This window comes from Perna viridis, chromosome 15, assembly GCF_037379345.1.
Source record: "Perna viridis isolate PV_CMFRI_1.1 ecotype Kerala chromosome 15, ASM3737934v1, whole genome shotgun sequence".
Lineage (NCBI taxonomy): Eukaryota > Metazoa > Mollusca > Bivalvia > Mytilida > Mytilidae > Perna > Perna viridis.
In genome coordinates, this window is record NC_142459.1 from 21,629,727 (window position 1) to 21,652,576 (window position 22,850).

At 34.1% G+C, this 22,850-nt stretch overlaps 1 protein-coding gene across 2 annotated transcripts in view; it reads left to right on the forward strand.

Annotated features, from left to right (window-relative positions):
• The window catches only part of LOC148597455 (atrial natriuretic peptide receptor 1-like), a 37,460-nt gene that overhangs the window by 2,410 nt on the left and 12,200 nt on the right, over positions 1-22,850 (forward strand). For both annotated transcript variants that reach the window (XR_015918938.1, XM_088563112.1), the window contains exons 3-7: positions 882-993; positions 3,719-3,911; positions 15,517-15,652; positions 18,195-18,286; positions 20,250-20,388. Coding sequence is in view for 1 of the 2 variants with exons in the window: in XM_088563112.1 (XP_088419238.1) it covers positions 882-993; positions 3,719-3,911; positions 15,517-15,652; positions 18,195-18,286; positions 20,250-20,388 (672 nt within the window). In the remaining variant the exon portion in view is untranslated. The remainder of the gene's footprint in view (positions 1-881; positions 994-3,718; positions 3,912-15,516; positions 15,653-18,194; positions 18,287-20,249; positions 20,389-22,850) is intronic.

Sequence of the window (22,850 nt, forward strand, 5' to 3'; positions counted from 1 at the left end):
ACTTTACGGTTTTCTTGTAATTGAAACTTTAAGATAAATGCCTTACGAATCATTAAGAGTAGTTTACAGTTCTTTACGAATGAAATAATCAATAAAGATTCGTGGACATAGGTGTAAAAAAAATTAATATTTCAAAATTTTAATATCTCCTTTCACGAATCGATTGGGAAGTCTGCGAATTTTTACGAGTTGCTAAGAGTTATTTACGGATGCGTAAAAATACGAATACTTGCCAATGGCTTCAAATTGATTATTCGTAAGGATTCGTAAAACATTTGTACATGTTTGTGAAAGAAATCTAATCAGCAAAATAATATCTATCACCGTTTATTCGATATCAATGTCATGTATCATAAGTCATCGACCACCATTTTGTTTTTCTGTTTTTTTGTTTTTGTTTTTGTTTTTGTTTGTTTTTGTTTTTGCTTTATTTTTTTGTTCGTTCCTTCTTATAATTATAACCAAGTCGTGAAAAAGAGGTTTTGCGACTCATTGTTTTTTTTTCTCCATTTATTTCATGATCAGTATTATCACGGAAGACGTATATAATGAGGGCTTTATTGTCTTCTATTCGTTTCTTCTCCTTTTAAAAATTTTTAATCGTTTTTCTTTCTACCCAATCTTAACATGAGAACGCGGAACGTGTTCTGAGAAATGGCTTTACCGATTGAACCAAAACTTTTATAAAATTGTCAAGCTCCACGCAGTGGTAGACGTTCATTTCTTATCTAACTAACATGTATAGACAGGCCTTTCGAAAGTCTCTGGCAATTAATATATATATTCATATTTAATGTCATCTTTTCCCGACTCTACAAGATGTTTGCATTTTTTGAGTGTCCCACGCAAACTTTAATTATATTTTATACTTTCTTTTATAGTAATAGTACTCTGTGCATCAGCTGATTCAGTCAGGGATATTTTGATAAAAGTTCACGAGCTAGGTTTTGATAATGGAGAATATGTGTTCCTTAACATCGACCTGTTGGGCAGGTAAGTAACTATTTTCATGGAGTAGCATAATCGAACTCGATTCCAGAGATTGTGTTAAATTTGAAAAGATTTGGTCGAAAGTGGTATAAGTGACTTTTAAAATACCACACTGTTAACAGACATGTGAGTGACGAACACCTTAATAACAGGCATTATGGACACTATACCGGTATATCCATATTTGTCACGTGGGGTATACAAAAAGTAATGATAAGTACGTTTTGTTATATTAAAAATAACAGAACTAATGGAGAAAGGAGAATTTACTCTTATTTATATACATGTAGTAAACAGCGATCGTGCAATGTTATCGTAATGTGACATATAATATTACAATGATCCGGAACTTATTAAATATATATACAATATTAGTGTATTACAGAAAAATATAGAAAGTATTTTGTAAGAGGCTAAGGAAATGGAAGTAACTGCGAGTACAAATAATGTTAATACAACTTAGTGCAAAATATATCAATATATAAAGTTATACTACAAGGAGTCTGCGTAGTATAGCGAAATTAAAAACAGATCACACCACATATCTGAACTATTATATAATTTTTTACAGTGTATATAAAGTCTCTACAAAATATAATAGCATATTTCATTTGGTTCGTAAATGTTAATTTTACAAATGGTTCGCAAATGTAATACAAAATTTTCGCAAACGTAGGATAAAAAAGTTCGCAAATGACACAGTCATTAATTACAAGAAGTTCGCAAATGTAGTGCTCCCTCACAGAGAAACTTTCAACTGATGAAACAATAAACCAAAAATACATCAGTCTAATTAAAATTAGACCTTGTGGTTTTTATATTTTTATGTGCTCCGGCGAAACAATAAAAATGGGAGTGGAAAATTTTGATTAGACTGAAAATATATCCACCGACTTTTTTTTTTGTGAAACTTTACTTAATTTGTACGTTCTGTTGATATGAGTTCCCTTTCGATTTTTTTTTTTTTTTTTTTTTTGAGTTACGAGACATTATTCATACAAAAATGGGATGATTTTCTGTTATCGCTCTGAAACTGAAAAAAAAATGTCCCTTGCAAAAATGCCCACTAAATTTTGACGAATTTCTAATTCATATTGATGTATACAGGCTTCCTTCGGAGTTTTGTAAACTTTAGATTTTACGATCACGAGTTACGGGATTTTATTAACACCTAGATAACGTCTGAAATCATTTTTGTATATGAATAAAGTACCGCAACTAAAAAACATATAAGCAAACATAAATATAAATAAAAATAAAACTACAAAGTTTCGTGAAAATCGCTGAGAGCGTTTTCATTTTATTGTGCTATTACATGGAAACTTCTTTTTACGAATGAAGTCCCATAACTTGAAAACCGGAAATCTGGAATTTATAATAATTGAAAAGAAAGCTTAAGTGTACATCAAAAGAAATAGACCTTCAGTCCTCTAGTTATAATAGTCTAAAAAATGCATAATATCTTTTTTCAAAATCACTTTCACCAAATGTCAAGTTTTTATTGCTCAAAGCACAACGGATTAGACAAAAGTGTATCACACTTAGGATGTCCGTTTGTCTGTCTGTGTAGTACAGTCAAACCTCGGTAGCTCGAACTCCAAGGGACCATGGAAATGTGTTCGAGTTATCGGGAGTTCGAGAAATAGAAGTTCGTATATTTCCGGATTTTTTCGGTGCCAGTCCGAGTTTGACTTTATCGTTAGAAATTGTCGAGTGTTCGAGAAATCCATGGTTATTTATATTGATTATATATAGGAGAAAATTTTGGTACTTTGAATTGTGTTCGAGAAATCCCGGGTGTTCGAGCCATCCGAGTTCGAGCGAGAGAAGTTCGACTGTATTTTATAAATCTGATTTGACTACTTCCATTCTGGCCAAAAATCTTATTCATTGTCTAACTTTTAAGTAGCAGTCTTTGTTCGAATTATGCAAATTCTGTAATACATGTATTAATACAGCCTAAAAAAGGCATGCATTTTTCTTTTTCCCTGGGTCTATACAAATGTATAATGAAAAGTGTCATCATTCATTCCAATCTGTCTGTTCTTATGAGATGATTAACATTGAAATTTCAATACTGTAAACGTATTGATTTTTGCGATTGCTTATTTTCGCGGAATCAGTCAAGTGAACATGTACGCGAATATCAACTTTCGCGGTTTAAAAAAATGATTAGTGTTATATAGTGTTAGAAATCAATTCCGCTGAATCAGATACAATTTTTCACGGATTTCTGTCCACCGCGAAAATAGCGAACATAAGTAAACCGCGAAATTTAGTACATTAATTTTACAGTAGTTTCCATTGTATTTTATTATCATTCATAGAGTTATTTCCCTTAATTAATTTTGATTCATATACTACATTATTTAAAATTTATGTCTCCTATGACCAGGGGTGATATGAAAAGCAACATGTTACTTCCTGTTTACAATAAATTTTGAAACAAAATATCAAAAATAAAAATATGTAGGCTTTCCAATCGAGAATCACATTTTGCATGATATTTAGCTTGAGCACTACTTAATCAGAATAAAATCCCGTACTGTTTCAAGCTTACTTTTGTTCCCATATCCGTCCCATCTGTTTAGGGCTCGGTATATGTCGGTGTATCTAGTTGCGCGTTACGAATCTTTTCATTTCAAGATATATAGACCCGCTTATTTCTTATCGTGTGGTAAAAGTCCATTTTGGTAATAAGAGTAAAACTTGTCGTTTTTCGTTACAGTAAAGATGAAATCGAACGGCCGTGGTACCGGTCGGGCGAAGAAGAACGGAATCGACTGGCGAAAAAAGCTTACGAGGCTGTACTGACTGTCACTTTACGAAAATCTACGAGTAGAGAGTACAAAAAGTTCTCAATGGAAGTGAAGAGAAGGGCGATGAAAAACAACATTAATTCCCCATTTGGGGAAGGAGAGGTATAATGTACAACCGACCAAGCACTTACCCTTTTTGTCAGTCCTTGTAAGAATCAGGCAGTACGTGAAATATGGTATAAAAAATCCATTATTTTGATAGTGATATATGACTATTTGCACCATCAGAATCAAGGAAAACAGACAAGATTTTCTATATCATCTTGACCATTGAGTTACATGTAATTTCATTGAAATGCACTGAAAATGAACATTTCGAGGACAGATAACTGTCAAAAAACCTCATTTTTCTAAGATTCTATTGAAAGGTTCCAGAGCAAATCCAATGATGCAGAGATCAAATAATGGTCTTTTCAAACAAAGAAAGCGCCATTGAGTGATATATTATTGTCAGATCGGTGGGGTTTTGACATCTATGTTTGTGATTTTTCCCATTTTGCCTGATTCTTACAAATACTTACACTTTATTGTTGTAAGGATCAAAGTGGGTCAAAACAAATATTTTCTAGTTTCCAGACAATAGCTTTGGTGTAAGTGTGTTGATCCCTATAGATTTGAAATGTCAGGTCCCATATACATGTACTACAAAACGACGGTTTTGAAAACTTATTTTCACGTAGTATTAGTTGCTTAATTTAAATGTCTTAAAATGTAATTTCATATTTCAAAGATCTTTGACCACTTCCATGACAACCAATATGACAGCTTATTCCTGTTTGAAAGACGCCAATGCTATTTGATCGGAACTACTCGGACATTTTCAAAAAGCAACTTCCGGTTGAAGAGATCGTGACGAATTCCTGCATTCTAAGTCGAACTCCGAACTGTTTGACCGATAAGGTTATAGATATATGGAATATCCGATTCCAACTGATAAAAATAACCAACAGAATAATGGCGAATGGCATGAAGTACATGTATACTTTATCAAAAAGAAAATTAGTCCTCTATGCTTCGCTTGCACTTCAGGTCAATGCCTTCCTCAATCATATTAACTCTCTGCGGGACAAATTTGCCATTCCGGAAACGGCAAATTTGACATGCTTAAAGAAAAGCGTAGTAGAATTTTTAGTAGCCTAAGCATACATGACATGCAGAGATGAAAAAAAACTATCAAGAAAACGTTATTGAGGATTCATGTCAGATTTCCCATGGGAAAATTACTTTTCCAGTAGGAAAATCTTGAGTTCCTATGATAAAATCACACATTTCCCATGGAAAGTGTAGTTTTTCTATGGGAACTTGTTTCCCATGGGATGATTCACTTTCCCATAAGAACTTTTGTTCCCATGGGAACTGTGGACTCTTCCCATGGGAAATCTGATAAGCTCTATTAATCATTCTAAAAATCCATTTTTTCTATAATTTCATAATTACAAATAACATTTGATTTCTTTAGATAAATTTGTTTTAATTAAGGGAGGTAATTTTGTTGCATTAAGCAAAGGAGAGATAATTTTGATGAAATATTACCCATCTTTTTTTAAAATATCACGACTTGATTGTATCTTTAAAACTTATACTATTTAAAAAAAATCCATTAAACCGTATCATGAGTTTTGAAAAAAAGAATAACAATTACAAAAATATTTTACAAGAAATTGAAACAAACCAATTATTTAATGTGTATTATTTCTTCGAACAGAAGTATTACTGTTTATGTAATATACCGTTATATACACTATATTTCGTTACCAAACGAGTCTATGTGTGTATTCTGCTAAATTATTCAGTATGAAATTGAAACAGTTTACTTCTACGACACGCAAAGGGGTGACCATCCATATTTAATTTATTAATAGTATATATAATGATGATTTTTAGTGTTAAAATAAATCATATAATTATGGTCGGAGAGTCCCATTCCCTTGAGAAAGTCATTCACTATAAGGGCACGACACGGCTTGGGTTTTGTTGCTGTTTTTTTTCTCTTCTTCAAAATTTACGACCCGATTAGTTTCCAACGAAATATGTTAGGTCTCAATTAATCTAATAATACAACTTAAAGAACAATTATATCCCCCCACAATATATTTATATATATTTATTTATTTTTGTTATATTTTTTTTCTAAAATCAAAAAATGTCATGATCAATGCCACGTAAAAATCTATAACGGTACATTTCATGTATGTTGGGCATCATATACATGTGACAGATTTTGTTGAATAAATGCGCTATTAATTATGAAAATTTGCAATTGAAAATAAATACATTGAAGTTCTAATATTTTCTCGTGGACGAATGCCACAAAACTTGAATTTTTTTTATGAACAAGAATGAATAAGAAATATATTTGTATATATTTTGCCAGAAGAGGTTTCCTTCTGAAAACACGAAAATAGTTATATGACCAAGGTATAAAAGCTATGTGACCTAACATACTAGCACATCACAATACACCTGTCTACCCGTGAAACCTAATTACACCTTAAAACACATGGAGTAGATACGTACGTGAATGTCGTAGAGCTTTTTGTTACATTTACTTCATGCTTTACTTTAATAGGGGTTATTATCAAATATATGTTCTTATATATATCATTACTCTGTTATTGAATCAGATGTAGATTTTGTTTTAGCCTCCTGTCCACATGCTTGCATGCACGTGCATGGACTTGTCTTAACCGTGTCATTGTCCGCATTTATGCAAATTTTAAGTGGCTTGAATTAACTTTATATCATTTTTATTTTTTTTTTAAATCTGCTTCGTTATGATTTACGTTTGCGTTGACTGCCATAAAAGATTAAGAGACTTGAGATATGCTCGTAGACTTTCAAATGTACAAACTGGCTTGTACAAGTATCATGTAGCACACTGTCTAAAGATGGCTTTGTTTGCAATAAATGTTGCAACGCATTCTATTCCTTGACGCGATCTGGCAAAGTTGGAAACACCATTTTGAAAACAAATACAAGTAAATCTTCCAATTCTCTTCCGATTTCCGCTTTTCAAGACCAAGTTCTAAGTATAACTTTCGGAGTGATGTAGTTTGTCTATGAATAGATATAACACGTGTCACCTCTATTTGAACACTTCCTTGTTAGTTGGGATCTTGTACAGTACAATTGTCCCAAACAGAGTCGGCTTACTCTGTATAGTAGGTTGATTAAAGATAAACAAATGGTCAATAATAATTGTTTATTTTGGCCATTTGTATGTTATTATAATAGAGTTGTAGGTGCATGGCTAATGTTCCTGCACTAGACACCATTGTTGAAAGCGCTTGCTAACCTTGTAAATGATAAGAATTACAAACACTTTTCTGATCACGAATAAAGCACCTATGTGACGCCCTCTTCATCAACACTTTATTAATTCAGATATTTATTGATATCAATAAATGATATAATAATAAGTTAATAAATATTTATTAACATATAAATAAATTGAACAATGTATTGATATCAATAATTAATTATCAACATGTTAATAAATATGTAATATTTATTGATTTCAATGAATTGGCATTTTTTGATATCAATAAATAATCCTAAATGTCAATAATTTATTTATTAATATCAATAAATGAATTGTGATATCAAAAACTAATTTATTGATATCAATAAACGGGGAATAAATTTCACAACAGCTTGCCATATATCTACAACAAACCAATTGGAATAGCGTATCAAAAAGTATAACAATCACCACACATACAAGTTTTTTCTCTCTCTTTTACAAAGTATGAGGCATCAATAACAAATGAAATTCACTAGTGTATCTTTCAACAGGCCATGTCTTGTAAAATAATCTGGTCTGAAAAGATCACCAACTGCTGCATAGCATATTCTTTGTATCTCCATGTAATTTATATGAGCTGTTTACTGCATATTCTTTTGATAATCCTGCAAAAATATTTTCTCTTTTATCACACATGAAAGTATAGTATAAGATAGTATGTTGACTAAATAACAAAGAAATAGGGAATCCACAGTAATATAGCTCTCTGTACAAAAAATAATAAAATCACGAGGCTAATTACCATTCGATTAAAAATAAAGAAATAACATGACACACTGTATTCTATATTACATTGACAAGGCTAACCCACTACGTTCCAACAGACATATTTTCTAGTATCTACACTAAGGCTGGTTATGAAACAAAATAGCTTCAAAGTTGCTGTATTAGTTTTGCCTCACTTTTATGTGTTTATCGTCCATACGAATTGTACATGTGAAATTCAGTATGCTTACAGTGAAAAAGCAATACTTCAGACAACAAAATATCAAATCATTAAATAGAACAACTGTTTTGACAAACAAGTCAGAGATGAATGGAAACTACCGAGTTTTACAGTTAACTATCTGTATCAGCTTTATAATACATCAGATTTCAAGTTGATTTTCAAGTTTTTTTCATTTCAGTATTTATTATGTGGAAAACGCAGGAAACTACTTTAAATCCATGTTATACACCTAAAGAAGAAAAAAAGGAGAAAAATTGAAAAAAACCAATGCATGTGTAACATTACAGTAGATATATACATTATATACTGTATATGTCAAAATCTGTATCACATATGGTATCAACCCTCGACCTATATCACCCCTTTGGCTGGTGGCCCTTGGGTGATATAGGAGTCTCTGGTTGATACTGCATGCGATACATATTTTGACATGTCATTTTCATTATATTCATCTTTTATATATTAAGATTTTTATTTGTGTGCTATCTTAGATTTATATACCAGTCCATGTAATAATGTATCGATTATCTCATTTTTTAAATTAAGAATGTGACTACATTGGGAAAGTATGATATAACAATTAGTTCATACTTTAGTCAAACTGCAGTATATAGACCTATTGGTTGCCGAAAAATATTCAGAGTATCTCAGCTGCACATGGTACATTTTAATTTGGGGCTATCATCTGGTTTGTATATGGCAATCAGCATCATGAACTTTTTGCTAAACTGTATACATGTTTAAGCGTAACATTATCAGGCATAGATCAAATGACAGGCATGTCACGCATACACCTCCTGAAATGGGCGGGGAATTGTGCAAGAAATCATAATTTTTCACAAATTGTACCACAAAAAAAAATTGTCTTTCCTCACTTCGATCTGCATTTAGTTCTATAAACACCCCCTCCCTTCTCCCCCTTCTAAAATCCTAGATCCACCCCTGAATATATTACTATTTTCTTACAAGTATACTGTAAATTAAAAAAATATCATGATGTCTAAGTCTCTCAATTTAAAGAATATGACAGACTTAAAATGGAAATAATAAAGACTTGCATTATGTTTGTTATCAGGTCAGCATAATTAGCACTATTTTCAATGGAGATTTGTTACATATTGGATGAAATCTGGCTTTCAATTCTACCATATATACTCAAAAGCTACTGTCCAAGTGCTTCCATACACAAATGATCATGTGCAGATTTGTCATAGAAATAAATTATTTCAGAGACATGCTTTTTTATCATTCAGTACACATAAAATAACTTCACTTTTTGCCGAGCAATATTTCAGTGTTAAAGTGCATCAGAAAAATAAGATTAAAACAACAAAAGCCTGGATTCATGTTCTATTAACGTCAGACATAACTGAAAAACATTTTCCAAAGAGAAGGAAAAAAATCCAAGTTTGAGTTAAGTAAAAGTTGGATGTTTATTTAATTTTGGGTTGTTTTTCCAAACTTGAAAGTTAATCTGATGCTTGACCACACACCTTTCCTTGGGTATGTTTTCTTTCGAGGCTAGAAATAATCAGGGATACACCAGCAAAGGCAGATCCAAAGGTAGACCCCAGGTGTGTCATCCCATGCCATGCAGCCCCCTTATGCTTGTAAAGTTTTGGCTATTATATAATAAATATCAAAATAATTAGAGCAATGACAGATCCAGATTGGGTGGAGGAAAACCCCATACGATTTGGGAAGGATTTCATGAAATCTCCCCACACCCCCCCCCCCCATTTTCAAATTTGATTCATGCCTCCTACCCCACCACCTGATGAATGCTCTACCCTTCTTATGTCAATCACCCCACCCCTATTCGTAATTTCTGAATCTCCCACTTCCCAGTAATACCCAGAAGGAAGGTAAGTTCAAACATGCAATGAAATGGCTGGTGACATAACTTTGTCCCATATAGAAAGAATAGGCTGGGATCAAGCTTAGACAAAAATAGTTCCATAACAGTTCATGCCAATAGATGACCGGAAGTCACTTTATATCACTATTTGCTAACTCACTTGATAATTATGTGCACCATTAATTGCATGGCTGGAGCGGGGATAACGGTTGCAAGGGAGTGAAACAGATAGACAAATTATCATAAATCCTTTAGTCTGACCAAGCGTTTGTTTGTTTGTTGTGGTTTAACGCCCGAGCAGCAATATTTCAGCTATATTCAGGCTATGAACATGAAGTGGATGATAAAATGATTATGAAATGATGATGAACTGAAAAATGGGATGGGACACAAGGATAATGGGGTCGACAAATTTTGATTGCCACTGGAAATAGGGGGAGGTGGGTAGGATCATGCAATTTAACCTCCTTTGGCGGAGCCCTATGGTTCCTACTCCTATCGAATACCACAGTAGGGTTCTTTAACGTGCAAGGAACGTGGCATCTTTCCCAACACGGTGCACTACTATGGTTTGCGGTCAGGTTTTCCGTATTATAGCCTGACAATCCCAGCTTGTAACACGCCTGGGGTACCCCATTCCACCACCTGGGGCACACAACCCAGTTGCTCTGTGGGCAGAGCGCCCTAGCCCCCGGCTAGGGTTCTGAGCACTATTTAGTCGCCTTTTACGACAAGCTTAGCGCTGCTGCAGGCTTATTCTTTTGACACCCAGACCTGCACGGGGCTCGGACCAAGCGTGCAATGTACATAAAATGCAAGGCGGATCGTGAAATTTTGAAATGAATGAGGTTCTGGCTATTATTTGACCATTTAGCACGAAATAAAAAATCACAACTGGAGTTTTCAGCCCAGAACCCTTTTTGAGTTGTGTTTGAGTTTTTTGGCAGCTACATCATTGGGATTTATAATTTTCACACAAAATAGCTTCCATTTTTATTATACATTTAGAATATCTAAAATTTAATGTAACTTTTGTGCAGATTTCAGTAGGCGCCTTGTAGAAAATCAGAGAATGTGACGAACGAGTGAATTATCCGGAATATGTGATGTGGCACCCATAAAAATTATATCTGACAGATACGAAGGTTTATCAATCGAAGATAGAATATGTTTTTATGATGAATGTGTTATGACCAAGTTTATAGAAAACGAAAACATATACCTGTATGCCCTTTATATACCAAATTACGCAATGAGTTATTTAACAGAGCTTGTGATATTTCTCTGGCATTACACAAGACATTACCTTCATACAGTTTGTACCTTCTTTGATAAACTAATTAGGAAGTTAAATATCTAGTATAATGTAAATGTATAAATTAACAGGTGATTTGAAGGGTTGCAATTTTCTCAACTGACACACGCGAAAACAAACAAGTGCACACAAGTGATAATTAGGATGTATGGCTTAAGGAAAAGAACGTAGGCCAGAAAGTCACAGGACAAAAAGTCTCAGTCTTGGTTTTAGTAAAAATTAGAACAAAAGGTCTTAGATAATTATATTTTTTGGAATTATCCACAAAATTATGTTATTTTATTGAATTTTATTCATTTTTTTTCTGTCTTGAATGCATATAAACAGATGTTCGAAACAAATGATTATATTAATTTAACGAGGAAAGTTCTGTTAAAAAATATTATATATTTAGAATGATTTAATAGATCGGGGTTCCGATCCTGGAACACTCTCTGGATCCGCCACTCTGTTATTAAAATTAATCAGAGGTATTGTATTACAGTACACAATTGAATGACACGTCCGTTAATAAACATGAAATATGTACCGACCATTACCCGAGACTTTAATCAACAAAATTAAACATGTGTGCACGTATTACAATAAAAATTCTAGCATTCCATTTGAAAGGGGTGTTTTTAAAATCATGATATATAAGTATGATAAAAAAAAGTTAGGATATGTGAGGGACTTAACACTCCATGGCTATACATGTATATGCATATGTGAGATTGGGCATAGTCAGCTTCTGACACATGGTTTTCAGACTAATTGATTACAAATACCATATCAACATATTCGGATACTTTACATGTTTTACACCCCATCGGAGTATAATAGTTTATTTACCAGGCGCAGATCCAGAGAATTTGGAAATGGGTTCCAAAACAAATGCTATTATCTACTCATTTTTGCCAGACGTTTGCATGGTTTTAGTAAAAATTTCGAACTAGAAAGGCATTTTGAAAAGATTTACATGGATTTTTGCTATATTCGTAAACTTTGGGCATGCAACCAAACTTTTCATACCATCAATACCTATAAAGTTGAATTTCAGTTTGCTTCTGATATACCCTAATATAAAATACTCCCATTTGGCTCCTCTCCATACCAATACACATTTTAACCATCTAACTTACTTCGAATTCTGAGTCCTTGGTACTACTATCTCACATTTAGCATTTATCTTCTGACTTTTCCAAATATTCCTCCTTGCTCATACTTACATTTTTTTCATCATTCTATCAATTTTTAAAGGAATTGTATACATTAATAAAACTAATTACAGGTTTATGATACATTGTAGTTCCTGTTTTATTTTATAAAATGTTAAAATAGTTCAAAAAGACTGGCACTGACCAAAAACTATCAACGTAAAATCAAGATTCATGATTCCTGTATGTACAGCCTCTTTGAAAACTATTGTCAAACGGGCGATACTCGCGAGTGGCGAAAAAGCCTTCGCTATTCATATAGAATAACTTAACTTTACACGTTGCTCCATTCCCCTTTCTTACATCACGTTCTCGGTTCTTGCATAACAACTAAGAGGAAAACGGCAATTTATTTGGTAACGATATTGACAGTTGAGAAAAGCATTTTGCGTAAATGGTTGATGTAACCTTGCAACCTTGTTAATCTAGACAAAAATTTATGAATTTTGTGGTCAAAACAAAACAAGCACTCTCATTAAGATAGCCGGTCTAAATGTTGAAATACCAACTACGATTTAGATTTTATTTGGTGTAAACTGCTCAAGGAATTTTGGTAATTATTTTACGAAGAGTAGGCATCGCATGTAAATGTGATTATAATTACTGTTGGTGAACTCCAGAGGGAGTGCAGACATTTCAACTAGTGCACCTTACAATCTATAGGATTTTTCAGCATAGTCTAGGATTTTTCGTTTTTTTTTCGGAAAACGGTCGTTTCGCCTGAAAATGTATAACATTAGTGTTATTTGCTATTCTTTGCAGATAAAATTTATTCAGTTTTTGGTTTTTTAATTTAGATTTCAAATAAAGAAAATTTATTACTCACTTTAAAACTGCACACAATTTTACTTCAGAGCAAACTTACAATAGAAATTTAAAACAAAATGACTGATAGATAAAGGATTCGTAACACTCTTAATGTCAACATGATGGAAAATATAATTTTTTTTTCAAAGTTTAAAAAGAAATGATTTAGTTCAGTTCTTTCGTGGAAAATTACTAGATAATGAGCAATAAATGGTTTCAATTTTTGAGTAACTACTGTGCATATATACTATCATGTTTGGACAGTACTGATTATTACACTTTATTGTGGGTTTAATCATCAAATAATGCATCAACCCTGGCCATTATTTTATTTTAAATAATAAAAAAACGTCTATTCTAAATGATCCAAAGAGAGAAATAAATATACTTTGGCTGAAACATCCACCTTTTCAAAATTTCTTGTTCGAAACGTCCAAGGCCTAAATTTCCTAGGCCGAAAAGTCCACTGGCCGAAATGTTCTACATTCAATAATTGAATTGAACGGTTTTTAAATATTTAATTTAGTACAATTGGAAATGAAATTCATGGTTCTTGAATGTTACGGGTGTCAAAAGAATTTGGCTGCAGCAGTGTCAAGCTTGTCGTAAAAGGCGGCTAAATAGTGCTCATAACCCTAGCCCCTGCTCTGCCCACAGACCAACTGGATTGTGTGCCTCAAGTGGTGGAATTGGGTACCTCTGGCGTGTTACATGCTGAGGTTGTCAGGCTATAATACGGAAAACCTGACCACAAACCATAGCGGCGCAACGTGTTGGGAAATATGCCACGTTCCTCGCAGGTTAAAGAACCCTACTGTGGTATTCTTCCGGAGTAGGAACCATAGGTTTCCGCCACAGGAGGCTAAATTGCCCGACCCTACCCACCTCTCCCGATTTCTAGTGGCAATCAAAATTTGTCGAACCCATTATCCTTGTGTCCCATCCCATTTTTCATTTCATTATCATTTCATGTCCGTTTTATCATCCATTTCATGTTCATCGCCTGAATATATCTGAAATATTGCTGCTCGGGCGTTAAACCCCAACAATCAATCAATCAATCAATCAATCAATCAATCAATCAATCAATCAATCTTAGGCTACTAAAGTACTACATGATCAGCAAAAACGAAAATCCTTTATCCTTTTCACTTTTCTTTAAGCATGTCAAATTTGCCGTTTCCGGAATGACAAATTTGTCCCGCAGAGAGTATATCATTAGGAAAACAATACGGAAGGTAAAATCTTTTAATGCTCCCGTAGAAATAATAATTAAATACACCTTTGATAATTTTTGACAGCTTTGATTTGAAACATTAGTCTTATAACCTTCTAATATGGTATTTGTTGTTATGATATGCGGTTTTAATTGTCCTTATACATTTTCCTAATTGCCATGATCTGAAATGTCTATCGGCCGAATTGTCTGGCATTCGTAAGAAATTATGGGTTGTCATGGTCCGAAATATCTTTGGGTCGGGTTGTCCGGCATAGGTGAACAAATGGTTCCTATAAACTGCGAAACGTCTAAAAAATTCTCTTATTTCATTTAGTTTCGTTTCATTCTTTTTCAATTTGTGTAGTTTTTTTTTTGTTTCTACTTCGTTTTGATTTATTTTGTTTCGAATCGTTTCGTCTGGATAATCTTTTTTATCGATTCTTTTCGTTTCGCTTTGTTTTGTTATTGTTTCGCAATTTTTAAGTACCCGAAAATTATCGGTAATACTGATTACGTCATTTTCGTAAACCTCTGGTCGCCATACTGCAGACTGTTATGGCCAACTCTTTCTTGGAAAAGCTTTCGATATATATTTAATCATCGAAACTAGCGAATATTTTCCGAGACTTGATTGGTTGTCGATCGCATTAACAAAGTATACGCAAATGAAGCTGCCATAATGCTATTTTTAAGCTCCTGAAACTGAAGATTCCAAATGGATATTGATGCTTTTTCTGGCCATAAGTATGCAGAACCCAGCTGATAATACAACCATTAACGCTCCCGACTATGACAAAAATTGTACAAACGAGCGCAAACCAAAAAAAAAACGAATTTTTAAATCGTTGAGACGATTTTATTTTTTTTCTCTTTGGCACGAAAAACTGTCGAAGTTCAGAATCTTAGAAAACTGTAAGGTTAATCATTATGCAAAGTAAGGGCCGTACATGTGTTTCCATTTTTTTTTATTCTAAATGCCAATCGGAGTGATTTTTCTCTCTATATTGTCAGGTCACCAGGTTAGTGTACATATCAAATAGCCGTATTTTTATTTTACAGGTGAACAGTTATATCGGTGCCTCCCATGACGCCATTATACTTTACGCTCTCGCTCTGAACGAGACTTTAGCCGCCAAAAAGTCGATAACAGATGGCGCTGAAATCACAAAACGGATGTGGAACAGGACATTCAAAGGTGAGGAAGTGACCCAATGGTAGGGATTGATCTGAGGGTAAGGAATGTCCTACATTGTTAAGATCGGAATTGATCTTAGGGTAGGGAGTGATCTAAGAGTAGGGGTTGACCCAAGGGTAAAGATTGTGCAGATCGGTAGTGATCTAAGAGTAGGGATTGGTCTAATGGTTTAGAGTGCTCTAAGGGTTGGGATTGGCCTACATGCTTGGGGGCGAGGATGATCTACATGTGAAGTGATCTATGGGTAGGATTGGTCTACAGTATGGATTGACGTAAGGATAGGGAGTTACCTAGATGTAGGGAAACGACCCAAGGGTTTGGAGTGACATAAGGGTATTAAGTTACCTAAGGGTAGAGCATGTTCTGTTGGTAGAACTATGTTATAATTCTAATATACGGGTATTCGGAATTCAAAAATTAGATACATTTTTCATCCTGATTTTTTTTTTTCACTTAGACATATCTATATCAATTCTTGTTATATTTGAAACTAAAACGGTGTGTTTCTTGTCTACTGGTGTAATTTAACAATTTCTACCGATCGAGGAAATGACATACAGGTGTTAGTTATTGACAGAAATTTTAATGGCAAACCATTACAACAGGATTAATGTCTTTCTGTGAATTTATTATAGGGAAAATTTTAAGGAAGGTTGAATTATCAAAATACTGAATTAAATGCAATTTATGAAATGGAAAGATTTTCCGCTTAATCCAAATAATTTCCCTTAGCTTATATATATATATGACCAGTTGCAATAGGAAGCACACATTGTGTTTTCAAATAATGTTCATTCATCTTAGATCACTAGTTTATTTACTGTTTTCTCATGTATGGATGTTTTGTAGTTTTCTGAAAATGGTAAGAATGAAATTCATTACATAAAAGCACTAAAGATTTGCAATTAAGGGAAATAACTCTCCGATCTGCTCGTATTTTACATGTAGTTGATTTGTTAGGAAAGTTTAATTGGACAAATATTCTGAGTCATCCACTTCTGATACAGAAAAAAATCCTTTTGCTTCCTGACGCCATAATAATTTGTGGGATAAAATTTACTGTGTGCCGCCCATATTATAGGACTGCCAGGTTTGTATATGGACAGTCTCTTAAATGTTTTTTTTGTATTGATTGTTAAACAATTACATTCCATAACACTGATTGTCACACATTCTGTCCGGAGCATTGGCATTCCATTACACTGAGTGTCACACATCCTGTCCGGTGCATTCACATTCCATGACACTGATTGTCACACATCCTGTCCGAAGCATTCACATTCCATGACACTGAGTGTCACACATCCTGTCCGGAGCATTCACATTCCACGACACTGATTGTCAAACATACTGTGCGGGGCATTCACATTCCATGACATTGTTTGTCACATATCCTGTCCGAAGCATTCACATTCCATGACACTGTTTGTCACTCAGCCTATCCGGAGCATTCACATTCCAAGACACTGATTATCACACAATCTGTCCGGAGCATTCACATTCCATGAAACTGTTTTGTCTTTTCTAACTTGATCCACACACAATGAAGTGCAAAGAATAACAATTTTACTGGCTGTAACAAAACAAAAGATCCAATAGGAGCATCAGGGGAAAGTGTAGGACAATTTGAACATGTCAAGAGATTTGAAATGAAAAACAAATTGGATAAACATTAACAAAAACAAATAAATATAAAACAGTATTTTTTCTTGCTCTTTTGTTTTCTAATATTTGATGCGTTTTATACCTAACTTTAGCATGCGAGGCTAGCTATAGACGTTCAGTCAAACCGGAAAAGGTATCAGACATGCCCGCAGATATTGGGTCTCAGGAAAGTGAAATCAAAGTGAAAGTAGCCTTTATATTGAATTTAAATTAAAATATGCCATTCAGAAAGAAAAGAAGAATCGTTTATAGTATCTAGACCCTGTACGCTGAATTATTTTTTAAAAAAGGACAACCGTTTAGCTATCCTACCTCGCCTATTTCAGCTATCGTCCCTTTTTCAATGATTTTGCAAACGTAAGAAAAATGTGTAAGTGCGATGCTCGATTGTACATGTAGGCTCTGCCTTACTCATATTAAATGTAGATGTAGCTACTCTTTCCATGCAGTGTTTGGACTCATTGTATAACATGACTTGGTTGTTATGTAATAAGTATAATTTTTGATACCCACAATACAATAATAGTTCGTGGATGACCTGGATTATTGTTGTGAACTTCAAAGTGTTTAAATGTAGAGCCCATGCAGAACTTCGATACATTATGGTGGTGACCCTTCACCACTACACATTTTTTGCTGATATATAGTTGCGGCTTCCATAAAAATGATTTAAAGGGAAACCGCCACTAGAAATCTATAATGTAATCGGGTAGGTTGTTGAGGTAACCTTCAAAATGATTTAGACGGAAATTATCACTAGACATCTATAATGCTTACTTCTGGATAGACTGCGTTGGTACATGTAACCTTCAGAACGATATAGCAATGCTTTGTTCTGAATAGATTGTGGACTTATAATACTCATCCTTTTTTTCAGGTATAACGGGGGATGTCAGTATTGATGCTAATGGTGATAGGAATTCTGATTTTTCACTGCTGGATATGAATCCAGTGACACATATGTTTGACGTAAGTTTATATGGTGTTTAATGTTGTACCAATACACCAGATTGTTCCAGTCTCTGATTTCATTTTTGTTGTTGTTGGAAACTTGAGAACTCGATTAATATGAGGACATACTGTACCAACGTAATGCTTTATTATACCTCCGCTGGACTTACATTTGTACAATATAGCTGATCTGATCCGAAAGAAGGAATATCGTTTTGTTAGATCCTTCAATCTCAGTTTCCGCTATATATATGACGTATTATCTTTAAACAATCCTAATTTCGGGGATTTGATACATCGCATCTATCCCCAAAGAACTTGAGATAAAGGATACTACAGACACTGTGAAGTCAGCCTCATATCTTGACCTACACTAATAAATCAGTGGTAAAGGAAAACTATTGACCAAACTTTACGACAAACGTGATGACTTTTCATTCAGAATTGTAAACTTTCCTTTCGTCTGTGGCAACATCCCTTCAGCACCTGCGTATGGAGTGTTCATATCACAACTCATGCGTTATGCCAGAGCTTGCCGAAACTACACAGACTTTTTTGTATCGCGCTAGAACTCATAGGCTTCTGGAACAGAGATATGTTGCTACAAGATTGAAATCATCACTACAGAAGTTTTATGGTCGTCATCATGAACTCATGGAACGTTATGGTGTATCCATCTGCACCATGAAACTGATTTATTCAACTGGTCAATGTTTTCCTTTCCTAATTTGGCTACCCCGGACTTGACTTTTTATGAGCAACGCGGCGGGTATTTCTGGAAAAGCAGAGGACGCTTACCCTACCGGTGCACCTTGTCCATGCTCCCAGTTTTTTGGTGGATTCCGAGTTGCTCATTTGCTTTTGTTACTTTGTATGTATGATTTTAGTTACTTTATGTTCTTTGTTGTGTATGTCTGTTTTCCATGTCTGGTCTTTGTCCCTGGATTAGATACTTTCGCTATAACCTTGGTTTCCTTGATAACTCATTCAAATATTCATGAACAAATGTATATAGTGGCCGTGAAGTCCGCCCTTCTGTTACACTTTTGATTTCTTGATAATACAGTGTAATTTTTTTTCATATCATGCAAAATAGTAACATAGTTCGTTTGCTTTTTTTATTGTATTAGGTAACAGTCATTTGTGTTTTATGGGGCTAGGAACAAATTTGAAGTAAATGAAGCATGCGCAGTTAGTACTTCGTCGAGGAAAATGCTTACAGGTTACAATCGCCTTCACAAAGGGTATATTCGCTTTTTCAGATTTACACCTCTGACACATTCAGTGTTAACACCCACACCTTTATGCAAATAATAATTAGTTGAGTACAGCGGAAACAACTTGGTACATTTGTAATGATTATGAGTAGTGCTCATGCCCAGTGATACAGGTTAAATCAGGAAGCATATACATGTAGGTTTGCGGGGGAGATCGACAGCGTTTAACCAATTTGTTATGGTGAAGTGTTGCTTTCACCTCCCTGAAGTACTAATTGAGCATGCGTAGAAAATGGCACGAATGGGTCTTTAGCTTCTAATGTTGATTTTCCTCCTTTGACCCAATCTACCTATAATAATGTAGTATTATCCTTTGGAAATTTAGGAAATTGAAAAACAAATCATCTTAATTTGAGCCTTATGTTTCCTGCTCCGGGAGAATACCACAGAAGGGTTTTTAGCGTCGATGAAATTGGCATCCTTGTTTTTGGTCCAGCTTCTTTGTCGTTGTGCTTATTCTAATCTTACTTACATATACCTATTATTAAGGGAAACAAAGCAAAGCTCAGTTCTAGAAATACCCTTCAGTTACTAGGATTTAGCTATAGTAAACATAGTATTTATTCTATAGCATAGTTCGCTTCGTCTCAGGAAAAAAATATGTATGTCGGCATCATATTTTTAAACAAAATCTGAGATCTGAGAAATGTTATTGTACCTGTTTTCTGTTTCCGTGCTGTATTGTATGCCCTTAACTTTTTTAGGTTGTTGCAAATTATTTTGGTGAAGACAAAGAATACCAACCTGTTACAGGAAAAAGTATATATTGGGTGGGAGATAAAACTTCACCTCCTCCTGATACACCCAAGTGTGGATTCGATGGATCTATGTGTCATCATAATAGTAAGTAATAATTCAATTTCCTGCGTAGAGGTTAATATATTGTGTTTCAAGTATCATTCCTCCTATTATTTGTTATGATATTTTTTTACAGTTGTACAGCTTGGTAAGGCACCGACCATTTATATATTTAGTGGGGGGGGGGGGCTGGGTTATTTTTGAAAAAAAATATTAATTTCACTTAATGAAAAAAAACATTTGCTGAGGCAAGACAAAAATAACATAGTTCATTAATGGTGAAAAAAAATGTTGTATTCTGTTTTTCTTTAAAAAAAGTTTAGATACAAAAAAATAAAAACAAAGAAAAGGAAAGGAGAGAAGAAAAATCACATGTTAAAGTATGTATGAAGAAAAATATGTAACAAATGTCTTTAATATTAACATTTTACGGTTTATAGTAGAAACATTCATGTTATAATGAGAAACTAAATGGATATCAATATCCGGAGACTTAAGTGATATCAATCTAGTATGTTAAACAAACAATTCGATAGATGCAAAAACTACACGAACTACCACTAAACATTATAACCAATTTAGATTTTATCTCCAATAGAGAAAAGATAAGAATACCATGTCGTCCGATTATTTCCCATTGTAGAAATTGCGTAGACTTCTTGACTATTTTTAGCTACCTATAGATAACGACCAAGGTGCTCGGAACTTTTACAATTTCTAAATGACATGAAATTTCCTGTGTACTTATGACATGACAAACATGTACACAAGCATGTTCAGTAATGAACTAATTCAGGCGGCTGAAATGAAAAAAAGAAGACTATGCTATATTTTTGAGCAATGAGAACTTACTTCTAATATTATAATTTGTTCTATAAAAATTAGTTCTAAATGCGATGTGCAATGAGGACAGTCCCTAGCCCTGACATATGCGACATACAAGCGTAAGAACTTATTAACTTTATGGTTGAAAAGTTCCCAAAAAGCACAACATAATTAGCTCCGAGATGATGGCTTTATTGTCTTTAATGTGTCTTTTGATCAACTTCAAGTGTTATTTAACATTGCTAATAAGAACCTGAACTACTCAAATATACTTATACGTTATCTAAGTCCTCAGTAAATTTCTTAGATAAAGTGCAATTAAATCCAAATAGAATAGGGTTAGACCTTACGACATTTAAGACTGAATAGTAGTCTAATGTGCCTACTACACAGTCTCAAAAGTTTAAATTCATTAAAAAGTTACTCGATTACAAAATATACAGCTTGTGCTGCCCACTAGCAGAGGCGTGGTCTCAGACTTAAAGTCAATAAAAAAATAATAAAAAAAAGTTGTTGATACCATACTATTCAACATTACACACAATCTCGTATTTGTTACGAAAGCACTGGTCTGATATAATTAATGACTCTGAATGCTCTAAACTATTAGAACCACCACTAAAGCAGACGCTGGTCAAACCTTTATAATGCACGTCTATCATGAACAGTTAAACTATAAATATTACTCAATAGCACTTTTTTCTGTTGAAGATAAAATCATCACATGTATATACCATTCTTTATATATGCATCTTTTACATAATACATTTAATTACGAAACTAATTAATATTTTCACTATATGACCTGAAGCCAATGCAACATTCGTGAAATATACTTATGATATGTGTATATATATTACAAAATACATTCGATTTCACTTAAGTATAATTTTTCATCAGCCGATGAAACTTTTCTCCCTGAAGACTGCATCAAAGATTGCAAGCTGGAGCGTGGAGACATTATAAGAAACCAGAAAAGCTGCCCAGGCTGCAATAAAAATGGAGCGCTACAACCTTGATATTTTGGAAAGAAGTTAGATGGACATCATCTGGAGCGGTCATGCTATTTTCAGGACAAACTCTACTGTACTCTGGACCACCGAACAAGGATGGCAACCATCAACATGGAGTAGAAATCTCACTCAACATGAAGACCAAATCATTACTAATCGAATGGAATCCTGTGAGTGAAAGATTTACCGTGGCAACATTTATGTCAAAGATACAAAACGTAACAGTCATTCAATACTACGCTCCTACCAACGTAGTAGAGGAAGAAGACAAAGAAGAGTTTTACAACCAGCTCCAAGCTACCCTAGATTGAACAATACTTGGGGCATCTTGATTGTAACGGGTGACATGAATGTCAAAGTTTGAAAAGATAACACCGGGAGAGAACTCATCATGGGGAAGTAATGAATTGGTAACATCAACGAAAATGGAGAACTCAGAATGCAGATTTTTGCTCCCAGAACAATCTGGTCATAGGAGGCATGACATTCCAACACCCTCACAAGGATTAACACAAAACAACCCGGTATCTCCAGAGATGAAAACTAGGAACAAGATATGCCACATTACAGTCGCCAGGAGATGCAAAAAGAGCATGACAGCTGTTAGAGGTTATCGAGGTGCTGATATAGCCTCCGATCATCAACTTGTGGCTAAATTTAAGATCAAGA